At 47.0% G+C, this 20,479-nt stretch overlaps 1 protein-coding gene across 1 annotated transcript in view; it reads left to right on the forward strand.

Annotated features, from left to right (window-relative positions):
* Nucleotides 1-20,479, forward strand: part of LOC144790678 (fetuin-B-like) — a 217,393-nt gene that overhangs the window by 19,791 nt on the left and 177,123 nt on the right. The window contains exon 2 of the mRNA XM_078665403.1: nt 14,297-14,398. Within this exon, the coding sequence (XP_078521529.1) occupies nt 14,297-14,398 (102 nt within the window). The remainder of the gene's footprint in view (nt 1-14,296; nt 14,399-20,479) is intronic.

Raw genomic sequence — 20,479 nt, forward strand, 5'->3', positions numbered from 1 at the left:
CCATCGAACGTGTAGGGAGTTATGTTGCTTCTCTCAAAACGTTGACACGCACTTGTGAATTCGGCGAACTTTCAGATTCTCTAGTGAGAGATCATTTTGTGAGGTGAACCACCAGCTCTAGAGTGCAGGAGAAACTTTTATGCAACAATCCACCGTTGTCAGAAGCCATTGCAATTGTGGAAGGCGTAGAAAATACTTCCTCTTGGGTAATAGAGATAAGGAGGATAGTAGTCAAACTCAGAGTGATGGCATAAAGAAAAGTCAAGATGCTGTACGCACTGTGTCTGAATGTGACATGGATGAAGAACTTTCTGACAATAATGCTAAAGTGTCAGTGAGTACAAAGAATAAAAATGTCTTAAGGGACTCTCAACCTCATGCTACCTTGAATAGAGATGTCCAGCCATGCAATGAATGTGATTTGCGTCAACAGCGTTCATTTGATGGTGAAAGGAATAGCAAAGACAATGAAAGAGTGCGGTGTTACAGATGTGGAAGTTTTTCTCACTCTTCAAGTTTTCCCAATTGTTATGCTAGAGATTCTGTATGTCATAACTGTGGGATCAAAGGACACTATGCATGTGTTTGCAAAATCTCCTCGAGGGGTTGTCCAACTGAGACCACTTCTGATACTATCCGTACTGTGGTTATTTCAAGTGTTTCTGAGACTGATGGTAATGTTGACTCTGAGAAAATTAATATGCCATTCTCTAATATTTCTGTAGATGGCAATGATTTCAGTGTCGTGGCTGATTCAGGTTCCCCATTTACTTTAACAGGAAATAAAAAATGGGATGAGGTTGTAGGATTTGCAAATGTAAAACTTCTACCTCCTGATATCTCTCCACTTAGTTATGGTGGATCTTGTGTAAATATTATTGGGTATGTAATAGCCAAAATTGTGTTTAAAGGGAGAGAGACTGTGGGGAAAGATTATGAGGCTGTGAGAGGTAATAACCTTCTGAGTTGGAGGCATCAAAGTGACTTAGGCATAATTCTAAACCCAAATGCCAAGAATCCACAAGACCAAGTTATGTTGATGAGTGATGTGTGTGAAGATCCCAAGGACAAGTTTTGTCAATTGATACTATGGATAATGGAAATAAGTATTTTAAGGATTTTCCTGAAGTATTTTCTGATGCCCTTGGTTGCCTCATTGGTTTTGAGCATCGGATCATTTTAAAGAATTCAACTAAACCTTGCGTGTATAAAGTGCGGAGGGTGCCACACTTGATGGTTGAACCATTAAGACTTGAGCTTGAAAGATTGTTAAAGTTGGAAGTGATTGAAGAGATTGAGGCCTCGGAGTGGTTAGTTACGGTGGTTTTGGCACCCAAGAAAGGTGGTTCTGCTGTGAGGATGTGTGTGGACCTGAACGGATTGAACGAATGATCTGGGTAGGCTGACAGCCCCTTTGAAATATATCAGAATCTATCAGTTTGTTGAAGTGAGCCAACATTTTTAGTGTGTTGGACCTTTCATCCGCATATCATCAGATCATGCTTCATAAAGATTCCAATGCAAAAACAACAGTTGATGTTGGGATCCATTGGTATGGTTGGTCTTGGGCCCTCTGTTTTGGACCCGGGGCGGCCCATGCCGCGACAGGTACTTCAATGTTCTATGAGGTATGGGGGTGGGGGGTGTTTGCGGCAGGGGTTGGGGGTAGGACATGTGGGTACAGAGATGACTGGGAATGTGGGATATACTGGGGTAGTTTTTGTTGATGTTGGGAGGGTCTGGGACGGGCGGGGGGGGGAAATGCACGTGCTGCTTGTTACGGACCTGAAGAAATTGCGCGGTGTGTGGAGATGGCACAGGAGGCATACTTGTTGGACCTCGATTGACTATGGCTGACTTGAATCATAGACTCCCCGGGGAGTCCCTACGGATAATCACTTGGAATGTCAGGGGGATGCTGGATGCCGTTAAAAGGGGGGCTGTTTTACGTTGGGGGAAGAGGGAGGCTGCTGATGTACTCTTGCTCCAGGAAACTCACATGATGGGCTCTAAAGTACTTAGCTTGCAGAGGTTTGGATATCATCAGGTCTTTCATGCTGGTTTCGTCATGGGCTCTAGAGGTGTTGCTATTCTGGTGCACCGCAGGGTGGCCTACGTCCATGAGAAGCAGTGGGCGGATCCTCAAGGCCGCTATGTATTTATCAAGGGTATGGTGGGCACAGAACCGGTAGTCTTTGGAAGTGTGTATGCTCCGCCCCCTCTGCAGTGGGCCCTGTCCGAGAAGCTGTTTACGGTGTGGGAAGATATCCCAGAGTCCTTGGCTGTGATTGGGGGTGACTGGAATGAGGTGATGGATGTTAGTGTGGACCGTCAGAGGCAGCAGGGAGTGCTTGCTGGCCCTTCCCCAGGTTCCCCTACCCGGCTACAGGCCATGGCTGAGGGATTAGGATGGGTGGATGTGAATTGAATTGAATTGAAACAACACTTGTATAGCGCTATCTACCCGGAGGCCTCGTAGCGCTTATGACAGGAAACTTATCTAGCGAGGGCTCAAGGCAGATCAGCAGGGTGTAGCATACAGGTGTGTTTTCAGGGTTTTCCTGAAAGAAAGATGATTTACCGTTCCCCGGAGGGATAGAGGGAGGGTGTTCCAGAGTCTAGCCGCAGTGTGTGAAAAGGAGCGGCCACCCCAACGGGCTTTCCTGACTCTGATGGACGTGGCCAGCTGGAGGGAACAGGAACGAAGGGAGCGGGATGGAACATAGGGAGTGACCAGGGACTGAAGAATTGCGGGGCCAGCAAGCGACATATGCATCCAGCAGCGCGCGAATACACGTATGTTTCTGCGGTGCACGGCTCGTTCTCGAGACTAGATTATGTGTTTGTGCCTGGCGTTTGTCTGAGCAGGGTGCGCGACGCTGCGATGCTTCCGAGGGGGCTCTCGGACCATTCCCCAGTTTCAATCACGATAGAACTGCTTACGAAGCGACAGCCTTTCCGGTGGAGGATGTCCTCGTGGCATCTCCAGCAGCCCACTTATGTCCAACACCTGCGGGAAGCCGTCGCACACTACTGGCGGGAAAATCTAGTAGACGGTATGGACGTTGCAGTAGTGTGGGAGGCCATGAAACCTACTATACGGGGGTGGATATTGCGTGGTGTGCTGAGGCTCGCCGTAGACGACGGGAGGCGACCACTACAGCTGCCAAACTCGTAGAGGACCTGGAACAGCGGAGTCGGGGAGGAGGAGACGAAGTGGCGATACGGTTGCTTCTCCAAGCGCAACAGTCATACGCCTCTCTCTTGATGGATGAGGCTAAACAGGCGTGGCTAGCCACGTGGAGCAGAATATACCAGTGGGGGGATAAGTCCGGTACCATGCTCCATAGGTTGTGTCAGCGACGTCTCCAACCGATCACGCTGCCGGGCCTTACTGCTGAGGACGGAGTGATGATTACAGACCCAGCTGAGCTTGCAGCGAGTTTTGCTGATTATTTTAGGTCACAATATGCCCCGCAAGACAGTCTCCACGCAGACAACGTAGCAAAATTTATTGACGACTTGCCGCCTCGGGTGTCTAACGAGGCCAGGAAGGAACTCGATGCTCCCCTCTCGGCCGAGGAACTTGGGGAGGCACTGGGCCAACTTAATGTGGGGAAAGCACCTGGTCCAAATGGCTACCCCTGTGAGTTTTTTAAGAAATTCCAACTTCTCCTGGGGTCCCATTATCGGTGTACTCTGGAGGTTGCACGTGAGCGGGGCAGATTGCCTCCTGACTGGCGTCACGCCGAGATCGTGGTCTTTCAGAAGCCTGGCAAACCCCCTGACAGACACGACTCGTATCGCCCCATCTCATTGCTTAATGTAGAAGCCAAAATACTAGCAAAGGCGCTAGCGAACCGCTTACTCCCATATATGGCGGACCTAGTCCATCCGGACCAGGCGGGTTTTATGCCTCACCGTGCGACACGACACAACATCCGGCGCGCGCAGGCAGCGGTAGACGCGATGGGGACCTTGGGAGACAGAGCGGCTTTGTTATTGGCAGACATCCATAAGGCGTTCGATTCAGTTAGCTGGGCGTACCTTTTTGCACTCCTGTCTCGCCTCAACCTGGGCCCGGTGTATCTGTCATACATTTCATTGCTCTATACCGATATCACGGCGTCCGTTAGGGTCGCTGGGGCCACTTCGGGGGTGTTCTCCATTGGACGGGGGACCCGTCAGGGGTGCCCATTGTCCCCGTACCTGTTTGCTCTGGCCATGGAGCCTCTGGCTTCTTGGGTGCGCATAGACGCTCAGCTCCGGGGTTTTGTCTGGTCTGAGACTCTTTTCGACAGGATTGCCTTATATGCAGACGACGTCCTCTTCTTTCTCACTGACTTGAGTCGCTCGGGACCCCGAGTGTTAGAAATCATGCGCTTATTTGGAGAGGTCTCGGGACTTTGCTTGAATTTAGGCAAATCCACCCTTTGGGTGCTAGGCGGCACGGCGGAGATGGACCCCTGGGCGGCGGACTTACAGCAGGCAACCGACGGTTTGAAGTATTTGGGGGTGTTCCTCTCCGAATCCAACCGTATTACGTGGGAGCGCAATATTGTACCCGTGTGGGATAAGGTTCAAGAGGACGTTAAGACTTGGTCCCGGATGCCTCTAACCATTTTTGGTAGATCAGCGATATTCAAGATGGTGGCTCTTCCGCGACTCCTGTACCAATTACAGAACTATCCTCATCCTATTCCTCCCCAGTGGTTTCGGCAGGCTAACTCTGCCTTGAGTCGCTTTCTGTGGATTGGGGGCGCGGCCAGAGTGGCGCTAAAGACATGCTTCCTTTCCACATATTGTGGTGGCTTGGCCACCCCTGATCTGCTATCTTATTATCAGGCCTCACAGCTGCTCATACTCAATGAGTGGTGGTACGGCGACAGAGGAGACCCGACATATGCCCTGGAGCGCTCATTGATGGGCGATAATACATTACACACGATTCTCTACTCGGCCCGGCTGCGGCGGGCGTTACCGTGCGTTACGAAAGTGGTCTTTGCTGTGTGGCGGCAGGTATTACGTCGTATGGGTTGGTGGGGTAGGCTAACTGCTGAGACACCATTATGGCATAATGGACGACTCCCCGAACTGACGACACTCTCCGGGTTTGATGGCTGGGAAGCCATTGGGATATCAATGTTAGGACATGTCATGTCTGGGACTACTCTTAAGTCCTTTCAGGAACTCAGCGCTGAGTTCAGTATGCCCCAAACCCAATTCTTTCGTTACTTACAATTCCGGCATGCACTCACACCCAGCATTGCGGATCTGGACTCGCTCCCTGAGTTTAGCCCCATTGAAGCGAAGGTATTCATGGGAGACCTTGGTGATAAGAAGATCTCTCGCATCTACCAGACGATAGTGACCCACTGCTCTTCTACCCTGCTCCCTCTGAAAGCAGCTTGGGAGGCTGACATTGGTCCCCTAGATGAGGATGACTGGAGGGAAGCCCTGGAGTCCCCGCGCGGAACTGCAATAGCGATGCGGCTTCGCCTGATTCAATTCAAGTACCTCCATAGGTCTTATTATACCCGAGAGCGACTCTGGAAATCTGGACTGATTGGCTCGTCGGAATGTCTGCGGTGCGGCGCGGCTGTGGGTACGCTGCTACATACAGTGTGGTCATGTCCTAGACTGATTGGATTCTGGAGGGGCGTATGGAATTGCTTGTCTGAGGTTTTGGGTTGGGACCTCCCACGCACTCACCGTTTGGGCTTACTCCACATACTTGAAGGAGTCGGTGGGAACATATACAAGCGCCACCTATTACTACTAGGACTAATAGTGGCCAAGCGAGACCTAGCCAGAGCGTGGAAGGGAGTCCGAGCCCCCCCCCTGTGTGCATGGAAGGCCGGCCTAGATTATTATATGGGACTGGAACGACCTGTGTTTGAGGCGAGAGGCTGCCCCCGTAAACACTTTAAGATCTGGAAGAGGTGGGCGGAGTATAGGGAGTTGCCTCTTGATCCCCCTGTAGCGCACGAGGAAGAGATATAGACAGGGGTACCTAGAGAGCCTCATTACTGTGTCATACCTTACGACCGATAACAACTGTGTTTCTGCTGCACGTGCATAGGGTTAGGGAGGGATAAGGGGTGGGTAGTGGGGCAGTTGGGTACTGGGGGTTGTTGGGGGGGACAGGGGTAGGGAAAGGGGTTACCTACTTTGATTTACTCGCCTCTTACTTGGTATCGTTATGACAAAAATACAATGTACTACAATGTTTGGTGGCGCTCTCCTGATTGTGGGGAACCACGTTTTTTGCTCTGCTTCCCCTCACTTGAATAATAAAAATGTTGTTGTGAAAAAAAAAAACAACAGTTGATGGACAGAATGCAGAACAATGTCATACATTCACCCCAATACAGAGATCTGGACCTAAATCCATCGTTTTTTTGCACTCCACACCACCCTAGTTCAAACATGGGCATATGCAAATCAGCCTTGACCCTGTACCTCATGGGAACAGTCCAGCCCGAACTGCCAAGCCATGTCTTCCCTAGACCGGAATCAAGCATTCTAGGACCGGTTTCTGGCTATCAGCCATCATCAGCCAGGATAGCTTGACTCCAGTGGTGTGGAGAGCACGGGACTCACGTCTGATCATACCCGTCCCACTCGGGGTGACAAATGCAAAAACAACAGTTGATGGACAGAATCCAGAACAATGTCATACATTCACCCCAGTACAGAGATCTAGGCCTAAATCCATAATTTATTTGCACTCCACACCACCCTTGTTCAGACATGGCCATATGCAAATCAGCCTTGACCCTGTGCCTCATGGGAACTGTCCAGCCCGAACTGCCAAGCCATGTCTTCCTTAGACCGGAGAATAATGAATATGATCTCAGGAGGGCTACCCAATGTCTTATTTTTTTCAGGACAATATTCTTGCTTATGGTAGGGATGAGTATGAACATGAAAATGTTCTGAGCTCTGTGTTGAGTAAACTGAAACAGAAAGGGCTCACAGTCAAGAAAGATAAATGTCGTATTGGATTAAAATCAGTTACTTATCTTGGTCACGTCATTTGTGGGGCTGGTATACAACCTAAGCTGCAGCTCGCGGAGAGCATTGTCAAAGCCCCGGCTCCTGAGGACAAAGAGCAGGTTAGGTCCTTTTTGTGGATGGCAGAGTTCTATTCTAAATTTGTGAGAAGTTTTGCGAGTTGTTGAACCAATTAGAGTTTTGTTAAAGACGGGAGCACGTTTTGTCTCGTCACCTGAATGTGAAGTGGCTTTCAATTTGGTCAAGTCTGAAATTGGAAAGATGCCAACATTAGGACACTTTGGTACCAAATTGAGAACTATCCTGACAACTGATGCCAGTCTTAAAGGACTTGGGGGCATATTACCAAGCTATAGCGATAATTATCACTAAGCTTGGTTAGCGGGTATAAAAATATTGCCGCGCTCCGACGATTTTTACCGCTGAGATACCTTGATATTATCAAGGTTTATCTCAAAAGCGGTAAAAATCGTGGGAAATGCATGAATATCGCTGTAAAATCAGCGATATTCATGCATTATCGTGACAATGCTCTTAGCCATGTTATCCACATTCCATTGGATAACATGGCTAAGAACTGCTCTGGGCAGGCGTTAGCTTTTGGAGATAATCGCGCTTAGCTTGATTATTTCCAAAAGTTGGTAATAGGTGATAGCGATGTTAGCGACTGTTTCCAGTCGCTAACATCTTGGCACGCCCACTATGCATGTCATTAGCGATAATTATCGCTGACATGCATAGTGGGCCCCTAAATGCCCGCTATTGCCTATTAGCTGTTGCTAACGGGTGTTAGCGACAGCTAGGTAATAGTGCGATTAAATTATCGCCGCTTTAGTGGGAAAAATTCCCGCTAAAGCGGCGATAAGGCCCTAGGTAATATGCCCCTTGGAGCTGTACTCTTTTAAGTTGTGAGTGGAGAGGAAAGAGTGGTAGCCTTTGCCTCCAGAGCCCTTAGAGAGGCTGAAGTCAACTACTCTTGTATTGAAAGGGAGGCCCAGAGTGTTTTTTGGGCAATACAATTCCGTTTACTGGGAAATCTGACCATCGTCCCCTTGTTCAAATATTTTCATGCAATCACGGTGACCATATGACTCCTAGACTTAAAAGATGGATTGAAGGCTTGCAAGAGTTTAATTTTCGTGTACTGTACATCTCAGGCCTGAGTAATAAATCTGCTGACTGCTTGTCATGCCTGCCTTTGAATTTTGAACATGTTGGAGAGGAGCTTGAATGTATAAATTGGTTGACAGAGCCTTCTTTGTCAAAGGAAGAATGGTTATCCTGCACTGACAGTGATAAAGTGTTTTCTTCTCTTAAAGTAGTTATTTCAAAGAGTTGGCCATGTTACAAGGATCTTGATCCTAACATGAAGCCTTTCTGGACTGTGAGAGAAGATCTTACCTTTTGCCAGGGAAGTCTCATGTGGGGTCAAAGGGTGGTTCCACCTGATAAGCTTAAATGTAAGGTGGTTAACTTAGCTCATAAAGGGCATTTGGGGAGGAGTCTTACCAAGGCATGTGTCAGAGAAAGATATTGGTGGCCAGGGATGGATCAAATGATAGAAGATGTTGTCAAAGACTGCCACTTGTGTGCGATTAATGAAAAGTCTCATGTGACTAGTCATGCTCCTCTTTCCCCTGTGGAAGTGCCTGATGCTGTCTGGACCAAGTTGGGATTGGATATTATTGGTCCTTTTGAGTTATTGCCTCCTCATGAGAGATTTGTCGTTCTCTTGGTGGACTGCACCTCAAAGTTGGTGGTTTCAAAGTGCATGAGTACTGTTAATTCCAGGTCAGTGATTGAATTTCTAAGAGATGTATTTGTTTCGGAAGGTGTGACAAATATTTAGTCACTGACAATGGGGTGCAGTTCACCTCCCATGAGATGTATGCTTTTCTTGAAGACCTAGGTATCATTCATCACAAGACAGCTCTCTATTCTCCACAGGCCAATGGTCTTACAGAAAGGATGAATAGAGTTGTCAAGAGCTGTGCTCAATAGGCACTTGATTCTAGAGTTTCTTTTAGCAATGTGTTGAGAGAGACTTGGTGGGCACGCCGCACTGTTACCAATGCTATTTCTCAAAGATCACCTTTTGAAGCCTTGAGAGGGAGAGTAGCAAGTTCTAAATTGAACCCGGTATGGCTTCCCGCATGGAAGAGCGGTGCTGTGTCCGATGAACTAAGGAAAAATAAACTTACTGAGTATCAGCAGAAGTACAAATTGCGGTATGATGACAAGCTGTTAGTCAGGGAGAGGAGGTGGAATTTGGGTGACCGTGTTCTGGTGAAAAAGGCCAAGCATATTCACAAAGGTTTGTCTAATTTCCGTGGCCCTTTTGTCCTCACCGCAATTAAGAAAAACGTTGTAACTCTAGACAATGGTTGTGTCTGGAGTATGTTCAGACTGGTCAGGTTCTCTGAAACTCTGAAACTACTCACTGCACAACTGTCAATCGTCGTTGTGTTTGTGAGTAAAGGTGTGAACACTGGTTACTCGACCAGACACAGGTGTGTACCTGTGAGAGTCAAGGATTACGTTTTGTATTAGAGAACTAATAATTATTATGTTTTGTTGTTATTTCTATTTCTGCTAGTGTTAACATTTTAATTACCTTTTTACTTAATTGTTATTGTTTTCTTATATATAAGTCACTTTATAAAGATATTTCATATTTTATTGTTTCATATGATTTTGTAAAGGGGATGTGTTGTAATCAACCTGCATGTGCCAGATGTAGTATGTAGAATGTTGTGACCTCATTGTTAGTCTGGCTTGGTGGGACTTTGGATGTGATGAAGATAGGAGCTGGATCTGTTGGTGGTTGCTCTGAATAAAGCCAAAGCCACTGGACCTCAGTGTTACGGCTTTTATTAGTGCCCCCCCCTTGGAGCGTAAGTGGAGTGGTCTTGCCTGGTGTACAATGGACCAGCGCAGGGCTTGCAACAATGACTCGGGGGCTCTGGGCATGTGTCCCTGTTGTAGTGTCCACGGCACCTGGGACACAATTGGCAATGTAGCACACAGTGACTGGCATCCCACTACATGAGCATCATGGACGTACGGAAATCACTGTCCCTACTTCCATCCACACATTCATACATGAGTGATAAAAGACATGACACAGCAGTGCGTCACTGGATGTTTATTGCACATCCAGTGGAGTTTAGCAGCTGGAGCGGTAAAGGGCCATGCCAAGCACACTACACAATATGGGCCTGTGGAGGGCCAGCCAGAGTCCATCCAGGGATGACAGGTACTGTGGAAGAGGAAGGGTACAGTCCGCTGCCTGGTCGCCGTGTCATAGGTCATCAAACAGGATATGGCAGTCCATGTCGTGGTACAAGGTGAGTGCAGCAGAGTGTATCGAGGGTCAGTGGGAGGTCATGAGGCCATGTGTGGCAGAAACAGTCCAGTTAGCAGAAATGAATGCTACTGCCTCCTTCTGACAACAATCCCATCCATGTCCTCGTATGTGTACAATGCCCGACCTGTGGGTGTTGCAGTATCGGCTGCGGCACTGTGTGCCACTGAGACATCAGGCGCCGGAGGAGGATTGTCGGCCACACTGTGTGGCAGTGGCACATCAGGTGCCGGAGTGGATACGCCTGCCGTACTGTGAGGCACTGACACACCAGGGGGCAGAGATGTGGATTCATCAGCGCCATGCCTTGTGGCAGCAATGTCATGATGAGGATCTGCAGGGCATGGTAGATCCCAGCTACATTTCGCTGATGTGCAGCAGTGACTACCATCCTTTCCGCCTCCATCTGCACCATGTCCTCCATGAGCCTCCGCATGTGTGCCAACTCACGGCTGGAATCGCTGGAGCCAGTCTGAGCGGGCAGGTGTTCTCTACCTGTCATGACTCCAGCGATGTCAGTCAGGGCTCGTTGGAGACCATGGAGCAGGCCGTGGGTGTCCGTTAGGGACTGGAGCTGGTCCCTGATGGGACCTAGACACCCATGGATGGTGTTCAGTTTGGTAGCCATGAGGCCAAACCCCACCCGCACCTGCTCAGCCGTCTCCCTCTGGCCCTCCAGCACACGGCGTTGGAAGGCCATGGTTTGTTCCTGGGGGTATTGGGAGAGTGCTGGGGCTGCGGGTGCCTCCTGCTGGGTGCTTTGGGTAGTGGGTGGGGTCTCCTCAATGCAGCTGGGCTGCCCTGATCCTGGAGGTGAGTTGTGGATGATGTCCATGATGTGTTGGATGGCTTGGGTGTCGATGCTGGCATTGTCCTCATCATCAGAGAGTGGCTGGGACTGCTCTGCAGGGGGTGTTGACGTTGCCCCTGCAATGTTAAGGGGAGATGCGGTATTATGATGTGTCCACATGTATGTAGCAGCATGGTACATGTTGACATTCAGACAGCATGGCATTATACATTGTGACAGTGTGTAGATCAGGGGCATGACCCAGATTCATTGTCGGTGTGCACATCTTGATTGCGCATGTGTGCCATTGTGGCCATCTCCACCCATCCCCCAGTACCTGGTGGTCACTCACCTTGTTGTGGTTGCGTTGTATCCTGTCGATCAGTGTCCGGTCCCCCGACTCTGGCCACGGTCTCCACACTGATGACAGGTCAACACCAGCTCCTGGGTGTCATCCAGCATGAGCTCTGGCGCTGGGCTCCCATCTCCAGTCTGCATTGCTGCCTTCTGGTTGGCTGCGAGTTTCTTCTTGGTCTTTTGCTTGATGTCAATCCATCGCCTCTTGGCCTCGTCCATTGACCTCCTGTGTTCTCCGACGGCATACGCCTTGTCCATGATGTTCCTCCATATCCCATTTTTGGTTCCCAATGACACCTTGGAGGTGATGAACAGTTGTTGATGGTGTTCCATCACCTCCGTAATCAGGATCCTGTTTTCCTGCGGACTGAATTTCGTCTTCCTCTTCTTCTTGTCCTTGCCCTTCCCTGTCCCCGAGGTACCAGGCTGGTCGTCCGGGGTGCTTGTGGGGTTGTGCTCGTCCTCTGTGCCTGCTCCGGCTTCCTCCATGGTGCTTGGATGTTGGTCAGTTTATGTTTGGGAGTTTTTTCTACTTTTATAGAGATTTTTCCCACCTGCCATGTGTGTGTTGCAGGCCTGGTGCTCCTTATTGCTGATTTCCTCATCGCGCTTTGGCCCGTCGCATGTTTTTTCGCGTTAAGGTTTGTGTTTTTATCTCCGTCGAGGTGGTTGTATCGCGGACATTGGCCGTGGTTTCGGCAGACTATTGCATGCTACCACCTTGTTGTGAATTCCACGTTAACACTGGGTTATTTTTCCGCGATAGGCTGCGATGTGTAAAGGTGCGTTATCTTTTTTTGGTGATGTTTAGCACACTTGCTTGTGAATATACCCCTTAGTACAGTAGCAGGTTGTGGGTTTATAGGGGAATAGGGTGGGAAGTAATTTAATTATATTAAATGTATTCTTTTTTTAATTTGAATTTTGCGTTTTTAGTTCTGTAGCGGGTTGTGGGTTTATAAAAGAATAGGGTGGGAAGTAATTTAATTATATGAAATGTATTAAAAAAATATTTTATTTTTGCATTGTTTAGTTACGTAGCGGGTTGTGGGTTTATAGGGGAATAGGGCGTGAAGTAATTTAATTATATTTGATTTATTGATTCATTTTTATTTATTAATATTTGTTTAATTGAGATGTTATAGTGTTATATGTGTAAATTAATGTATTAATAATTAATTAATAATTGGTTGTTTATAAATGTGAATTAATTAATTTTTAATTAATTTTGGTAATTGTGTAATTAATTATATTTGTGTGTGGTAGTTTTTATAGGTGTAAAGGGTGTGAAGGGTGGTAAGTAAATTATAATTAATTGATGAATTATTAACAACACTTTCCCTACTGTTGCACTCACTGGAGTTGGAATAGTAAATTAAATTCTTCCGCAATCCAACACTTACCCTACTTTTGCACTCACTGGAGTGAGAATAGTAATTTTGACCCCTTTGATATCCAACATTTTCCCTACTGTGCACTCTTTGGAGTCGGAATAGTAATTTTTACCCCTCCACTATCCAACATTTTCCCTACTGTTGCTATCAATGTAGTGGGAATAGTAATTTTTACCCCTCTACCATCCAACATTTTCCCTACTGTTGCTATCAATGTAGTGGGAATAGTAATTTTTACCCCTCCACTATCCAACACTTTCCCTACTGTTGCACTCACTTGAGTTGGAATAGTAAAATTATTTGTTCCGCTGTCTAATACTTTCCCTATTGTTGACCTCATTGAATGGGAAATGTTACTTTTTTTTTTTAAATAGTTTAATGTTTTAGTTTATTATACAATTTTTTATTTTAAAATATTGATATATATTTTTTATATCATTTTAAAGTTTAAAAATTAAATAAAGATAATAGTTAATACATTATTTGTAAGTAAATATAAATATAAATGATTATGTTTGTATGTTTATATTTTTTCAAATTAAGTTTGTTATATGTAGTTAAATGTATATTAAATGTAATTTTTTTTAAATAATGTTTGTATTTAATATATTTAATATACAATACTTTATTTTATATATATTTTTATATCAATATTTTTGACATCTATATTTTTTACCTCAATATTTTTGAGTTGTTATTTTCGTACTTGCCTGTTAAGGTAAGTGAGTCGATATTTTTGCAGTCGATATTTTTTTCTGGATATTTAGAACATTGATGTTTGTGACATCGATATTCTATCAGTGAACCACTTTTAAGTGTCATCTGTCATCGCTTACATGGTTTTTGAAATATTTAATGGTTGTTACCATGTACATCCCAGACTAGTGTCCTACCTTCCAGCATTTCTTGCATCAACAACCCTTGCTAAAAGGGCACGCCTATTGTGACAGAGTGACATGGTGCTATACCCTCTTTTTAATGAATTCTCAATGAAGATGTTTTGAGCTTTAAATAAACAAATGCAAATAACTACTTTTCGAACAAATGATTCCATGGTAATTGTCTTTATGGTACCACCAGCAAAAGACTCAAAATAATCACCATGGAAAATGTGAGGAATACATCAGCCGTAATTGCGGTATCCACTAATTACATCACCTATTATCACCTTGGACCTATATCCTGCCTAATACCATGTGGAAAATTAACTACCACTGGCGGTCATTAGCACAAAATTTATCGCACAGAGATGAAAGGCGGGAATATAGGTGGAAAAGCAGTTTCGATGTTATGAGTTTCAAAAACTGGGTGATTTATTTGATTGAACTTTTTTAATCTCCGTTTATAAAAAAGCGTCATGTTCTTTTTTTTTAGGGTGCTGGAAATATCTATTATTTCACAATTGATGTGCTTGAAACAGACTGCCATCTTGTAAGTCGAAAGAGCTGGAAGGATTGCAACCTCTTGAATCACGCAGTAAGTACACTGAGCGTGAGATTTACGGCAGAATGTACGCTTCACATAAGATGGATTTGGAATACAAATAGAGTCCACAGTTTGGGATTTCTTTGACATGTCTAAATATTACATTTCTTTTGTTAAAGACAGATATCAAATTGAAAAAAGAGATACACATGCTACAATCAAACTAACATTCATGTAAACCTCCTGTGAATGTCTTCTGCCCAGCTTATGCAGGTAAATTCTGCATTCCACCTGTTAACAAATGATTCATTAGTTGTGTGACTTGCACAAGTAATGGGTCTACATTTGTCTTCCACTGGGAACCAAAACTCCATTGTAGCACTTGAATCTCATTGGGTAGCAAAGCTTAGCAGTCCAAGGCCCACCCAAGGGAGGTGGTGTATGCTGCTCTGCTTCTCTACCCTATGAGAGTCAAGCGCTACAATGGGGGCTTTTGTTAGACCTAGAGGACAAACGTAGACCCATTACTTGTTAGGCCACACAACTAATGACTCATTTTCTAACATTGGTGTTCAGCAGCGAGATACATAGTATCCCATTCAAGTATGCATTGATAGCATTTGCCACATATTTCCTATGCATTAATGAGCAAATATTAGAGCGCAAGGCTCTGAGAAGGGTTCAAAAGTTTGGTCATGTGAACTAAAGGTATGAGAAAGGAAAGCCCGAGCACACACATATGTCATGTGACGAAAGTTAGGGTCAATGCTTACGCTGTGTTGTTATTACTGGTTTGCATTCACAAAGGGTAGGTTGCCAGGGAGTGGCTTTCAAATAATGTTTCCATAAAGTTGTTTCAGGCCATAGTGTAAGTTTGAACCCTAACGCTGCATACACTAGGCCTGCATGGGGAGGATTTTCTTCTCTAGAGGTTTAGGGACAGCAATTGATACACCACAGATTGGAGTGATGGGGTGGACCCTGCTTTGTGGGATGATGGAGGTGATTAAGGGGCCCGGGAAATTCCTGCGCCTGTGCAGATTGCCAAAGTGAGGGGCCCAAGCTAGTCATTCTCTACAGAGTAATTTTTCCCGCAATTGGCACAGGCCAAAACCACTGGAAGAGTGGGGTGCGAGTTTTGTTCCACACTGGTAGTGACACCCCCAGGGGTTCCCAAGGTGGGGGATCCCTGAGAACATTTCCAACAGTGGGAGGAGAGTGCAAGAAAGTTGTGGTTCCCATGGTCCCTATTGGTTATATGGTGGGGAGAGTTAGTAATCAGGGGTAACCCATGAGGTGGGTGGCTCCTAACAAAAGTGGTTCCCGAAATAGGAGGTGTATAGGTAACCCTACGTTCTCTAGGTGGGCTAAGTAACTGAACATGTGGAGATCTGAGAGGCAGTGGTGGACTCCATAGATACCAGGAGGAGGGTTAGGAGTGAACTCTGATGTGTTGGGGTAGGGTAGGTGGTTACCTAAGGAAGCAACAAGTCGTCATCCTAGAGCGGTGTTGATTTGAACCCTAGGAGGTGACTGAGGCAATGCCTGGCTGAGTGACCATTCAGGTAGGTCCTGTTTGGGTCAGACCCCAGGACAAGGAGGAGAGCAGGAAGCCATGTCTGTTAGGGGGAGCGCTGCATGGTTAGGGAAGGATAGGCTGCATAGGCTTTTACTTAGTGGACCTGTGCCTGGTGCACTATAGGTGTACCAGCCCTTGGGTGTATCCCTGGGGCCCCTTAAGGTGGCAGTTGGGGGGTGTCACCACAGCAAAGTGCAGAAGGCAGGTCCACCCACAGTGGTACAGCTAGCTGTCACCCTGAGCCAGGTGGGGCCTATTTTAAGTAAAGGGACTCTGTGTATCAGGCTGAGTTGGGAGTAGCCACTGCTGTTCCGTACTGTGAATGAGGGACAGGCTGCAGAGGACTGTGCTGGGCAGAACTCTCAAGGTAGCATCACCCAGAAGTCAGGTGGGGTTATCTTAAGTGATGCGACCCGGTGCTACAGACTGGGTGGTACAGGCCAAACAGTGATCTTTAGGGTCCCTTAACAGTCTCCTGAGGCGCTGCTGGGAGACCAGAGAGGGTCCAAAGAGGTGGGCTTGTGCGAAGCTGACTTAGGGCTCCTGATCCCTCCAAAGGCACTCCGAGAGGAAAACGCATCTTTCAGAGAAATTGGTGTATAGGCCCTGTTCTCCCAGCGGAGAATAAAGCTAGGGTCTAGGTTCTTTGCGTTGTTTCTTTTTGGAGCTACCAAGAAGGAGTGAGCTGCAGGCTGTCTTTCGAGGCACCCTCAGTGTTGAAGCGCAGAAACTTTTCAGACACTCACCCCCAGTCACAGATAAGGCACAGGGTCAAGACTAATTTTCATATAACTGTGTCTGAGCTGGGGTAGCAAAGTGAGCTAAAGAACGATGATGGATTCAACCCAGATCTGTGACTGGGGTGAGTGTCTGAAAAGTTTCCATCCATCATCTCCTTGTGTTTGCTTTGTCCGCCCTAAATTGGCAGCGTAAGCCCAGACGTGGGTCCCTTGCTCACTTTGCCACTGGATACAAGCTAGACCTGCCGATGAGGGGTGTTTGCCCGAAACCGATTCCAGGAAGCTTGTTTCCGGTTCAGGGAAGTCCTGGCTGGGTAGTTCAGGCTGGACTGTTCCCATGAGGCACAGGGTCAAGACTGATTTGCATATAGCCAGGTCTGCACTGAGGTGGCAACGTGAGCTAAAGAACGATGATGGATTCAACCCAGATCTGTGACTGGGGGTGAGTGTCTGAAAAGTTTCAGCGCTCCGTCCATCATCTCCTTGTGTTCGCTTTGTTCACTCTGTGTTCCTCCCTTACACTACCAGTGTGGTGGTAAGGCCGGTCTGAGGTCCTACCAGGAAGGCAGGCCAAGTGTGTATCTCTGCAAGGGAGAGGTACCAAAAGGAACAAGAGGGCTGTTCTTTCTTTAGGGAAGACAGTCATATCCCAAAAGGCATGTTGGGGTGAGGGTCAAAAGAGTCTGCATCTTCGGGATGTGGAAATCCAGAAGAAAAAGGGTTCTGGGTGGAATGATCTCCAGGAGGGGGACCAGCCAGTGACCCAGGGGATATGTTTTAGACCTATGCAGTGTGGAGGCATCAGTGCTGAGGCACTGTACCCTTGTCCAAAAGAGTGGGGGGCGTATTGTTGCATGGCCCAGGGCAAGGGTCGGCCTAGATCTGCTAAGTCCATGTAGACAAGTAGTGACCTACTGGTAGATTCATCAAAGACCCGTTTTGCGAGTCTGTAATAGCGATTCATAAGAAATCGCTATTAAGGACTTGCAAAACGGGATTCATGTAGGAATTGCAATAAATATTGCGATTCCTACATGTTCCTTATTTGCGATTAGCAAATTGCTAATCGCAAATAAGGAATAACTCCCCATGCATTCCTATGGGCCTACAGGCGATTAGCAATTTGCTAATCGCAAATAAGGATGCGATTTCAAGGGTGCCAGGGGTGTCCAAAGGACACCCTGTAACACCCCTGAAATGCAACATTACACAGGTGTTGCGCACACACATGTCCAAAGGACATGTGTGTGTGTAACATGCAACAGAGAATAATGCACTAAAGTGCTTTTTTCTATTTTTTTCGCTATTTACCACGAAGTCTGACTTTGTGGTAAATAGCGGCCAAATATTGCGAATTCGCAATTTTTAAATGTTTCATGAATGGCATTTAAGGAACCTCTAATAGAGATTCCTTAAATGCTACTCCTCGCAAATTTGCGAATTCTTTAATAGCGATTTTTGCATTTGGGATGATGAATCCCAAATGCAAAAATTGCACTCGCAAAGGGCCAGATTCTCAGAATCTGGCCCTTTTGCGAGCGCATTTTGCTTGATGAATCTGGCTGCTAAATCCCTATTACCTAGAACCAGGAGGTTTTGTAGTGCAGTCTGGGGTCTCTGCAGGGGTAGGCGGTCTCACGGCTGAGTGAGGTGGAAGGTATTAGCTGCCGACAACCAGCGTAAGACATCTGAGAGAGCTGGCAGCTGGCGGACAACTGGGGACTAGGCTGACTGGGCAGAACCCCTCGTCACTTGTTATCACTGACTAGGTGAAGAATACTTATGCATAGTCACTATTTCTTCCCCGTAAGATTCAGCTAGCTGCAGTGCATCATGTGTGAGAAGGTGGTTGTGACCATCTAAGCCACCCGTATTTTTCACTTTTTGATCACCTGGAATTTGACCTTTTACTGTGGGAGAGCCTCTTAACCTGTGACTCACCCATGATAAACTCATGGTAAAATGGACTGCACATACTTACCACCAGTGTCCGCATGATAAGATAAGGCTGCTGCTTCTCAGAAAGGGTAGAAGGCACTTGAGTGGTTACACATGAACTTGTGTTCACACATGTGTTCATACGAGGGCTGCATGTGGGAGGCTCCTGTCATGCATAGCCCAGCAACTGAGCACAGGTAGCCTGCGCAGAAGGGACTCTAAAGGGTTGGGTGTTGACCTGGGATGGGCCTTGTAATGTTGGTGTATAATGATAGGGAAAGTCAGTGTGTTTTACTTTCTAGTCTGCAGTGACCTTCCATTATACATTATAAGGAAGACTGACTTAGAGTGCAGCTCCGCTTCCTCTTGGACTAAAGACACCGAGGTCATACCAATGTACAGTGTAACCTGTCTAAAAAGAACAGTGATGTAAAGTCCAAAGTCATATATGTACAGCTTATGGGTCATCCAGGAATGTCATGTTTCTGTGGCTCAGCCCAGGATGTGAGCCCAAGCCTTTTGTCACCCTGCTGTGCCGGTTTAATTACTTGTCTTTCCAGTGGCAGGAACAAAGGCCTTCCCCCCAAAAAGGAAGAAATTACCCTTGATTAGGTCAGCTCCTCAGAGGGAATTTGTGGGGTGGACTGCCCTGCATCAATCTGACAGCTATCAACCTCTTCCAGGAAGAGGGCAGGTCCAAGCCCACTAAACAAAGGAAGGGAGTCCAGGCCCTGGAGCCAAACCAGTAGTGGGGCTCCTTTGGACTTTTGCTATGGCAGGCCCTGACAGTGATGTCAGCAAGGGGAGACTGAGAACCCTAGAGCACATGTGGCAAGTGACTTCTGGGTGATGCCATTGTGAAGTATCCCAGAAGGCTGTACAGGAAGATTGAACCACAGGCGGGGAGGTGATGTGATGTGGCCCCTCAGGATAGGCCATAGGTGCAGCCCTGTTGGACACTCCTGCTCCCACCTAAAAGGACTTGCACAGGGAGAAGAGCTCTCCCTTGAATGTGCTCTTCTGCTAAACACTGGGACTGGAGGCAAAAGCCATGGTCAATTGGAAGAAAGAACCCTTTGAATGCCATCAGGATAAATGACTTTGCCTTTGATTGACCCCAGGACCAGTGGGGCTCTCCCTCAGGACCAGGGATGATGTTACTCTTGCATCCACTGACGACCAGTTGGGGAAAATATTGAGCATCTGCACAATGAGGAGAGGCCTCAATGAAAATAAAGTGAAAGGCTGACACATGGAGCCAGTGAAACAAGCCCCCTGCAAAGTTCATCACCTTTGGAGGCCAGGAGATCTGAAGAAAGACTTCCATATGGCTCACCAACAGGAGGAAAATGAGACAGAGATCACCCAAAACGGACCAACAGGCCCGAGTTATGGCTGTTTGAAGCTGGTCAACCTTCGACCTTTTCTGAGCTGGTGACGAAGCCTGGGGGACTCCGCCTCTGTATTTAGCATGCCCCTGGTGTGGGCCAGGGCCCAGAGGCTGCCTCCAAGAACTGGTAAGCTGTGGGGAAGAGCTGTTGTGCTTTACCCATGCGAAAATGGGAAAGGGCCCAGGACCATACCCCAGGCCCCTTGAAGACAATTTACAGAATGAGCGCTGTCACACTCCCCCATGAAGACAGGAGTGGGCCAGGACCCCATCCCTGGGCCCCAAGAAGAAGACAGCAGAGGGAGTACTGTCGTGCCCCATGAATACTAATAAAACAAGTAATCTGTCCAATTTGATTGATGTGTCTTTATTAACACACACACCGGAGAGGCTTGCGGCACAGGAGATAACAACTGACTCTCGTGGCTCAGCCTCCAACATTCCCTGATGACACATACATTCTCAGGGAGAATGTTACCCTTAAA

This window comes from Lissotriton helveticus, chromosome 11 (assembly GCF_964261635.1).
Source record: "Lissotriton helveticus chromosome 11, aLisHel1.1, whole genome shotgun sequence".
In the NCBI taxonomy this organism is placed as follows: domain Eukaryota; kingdom Metazoa; phylum Chordata; class Amphibia; order Caudata; family Salamandridae; genus Lissotriton; species Lissotriton helveticus.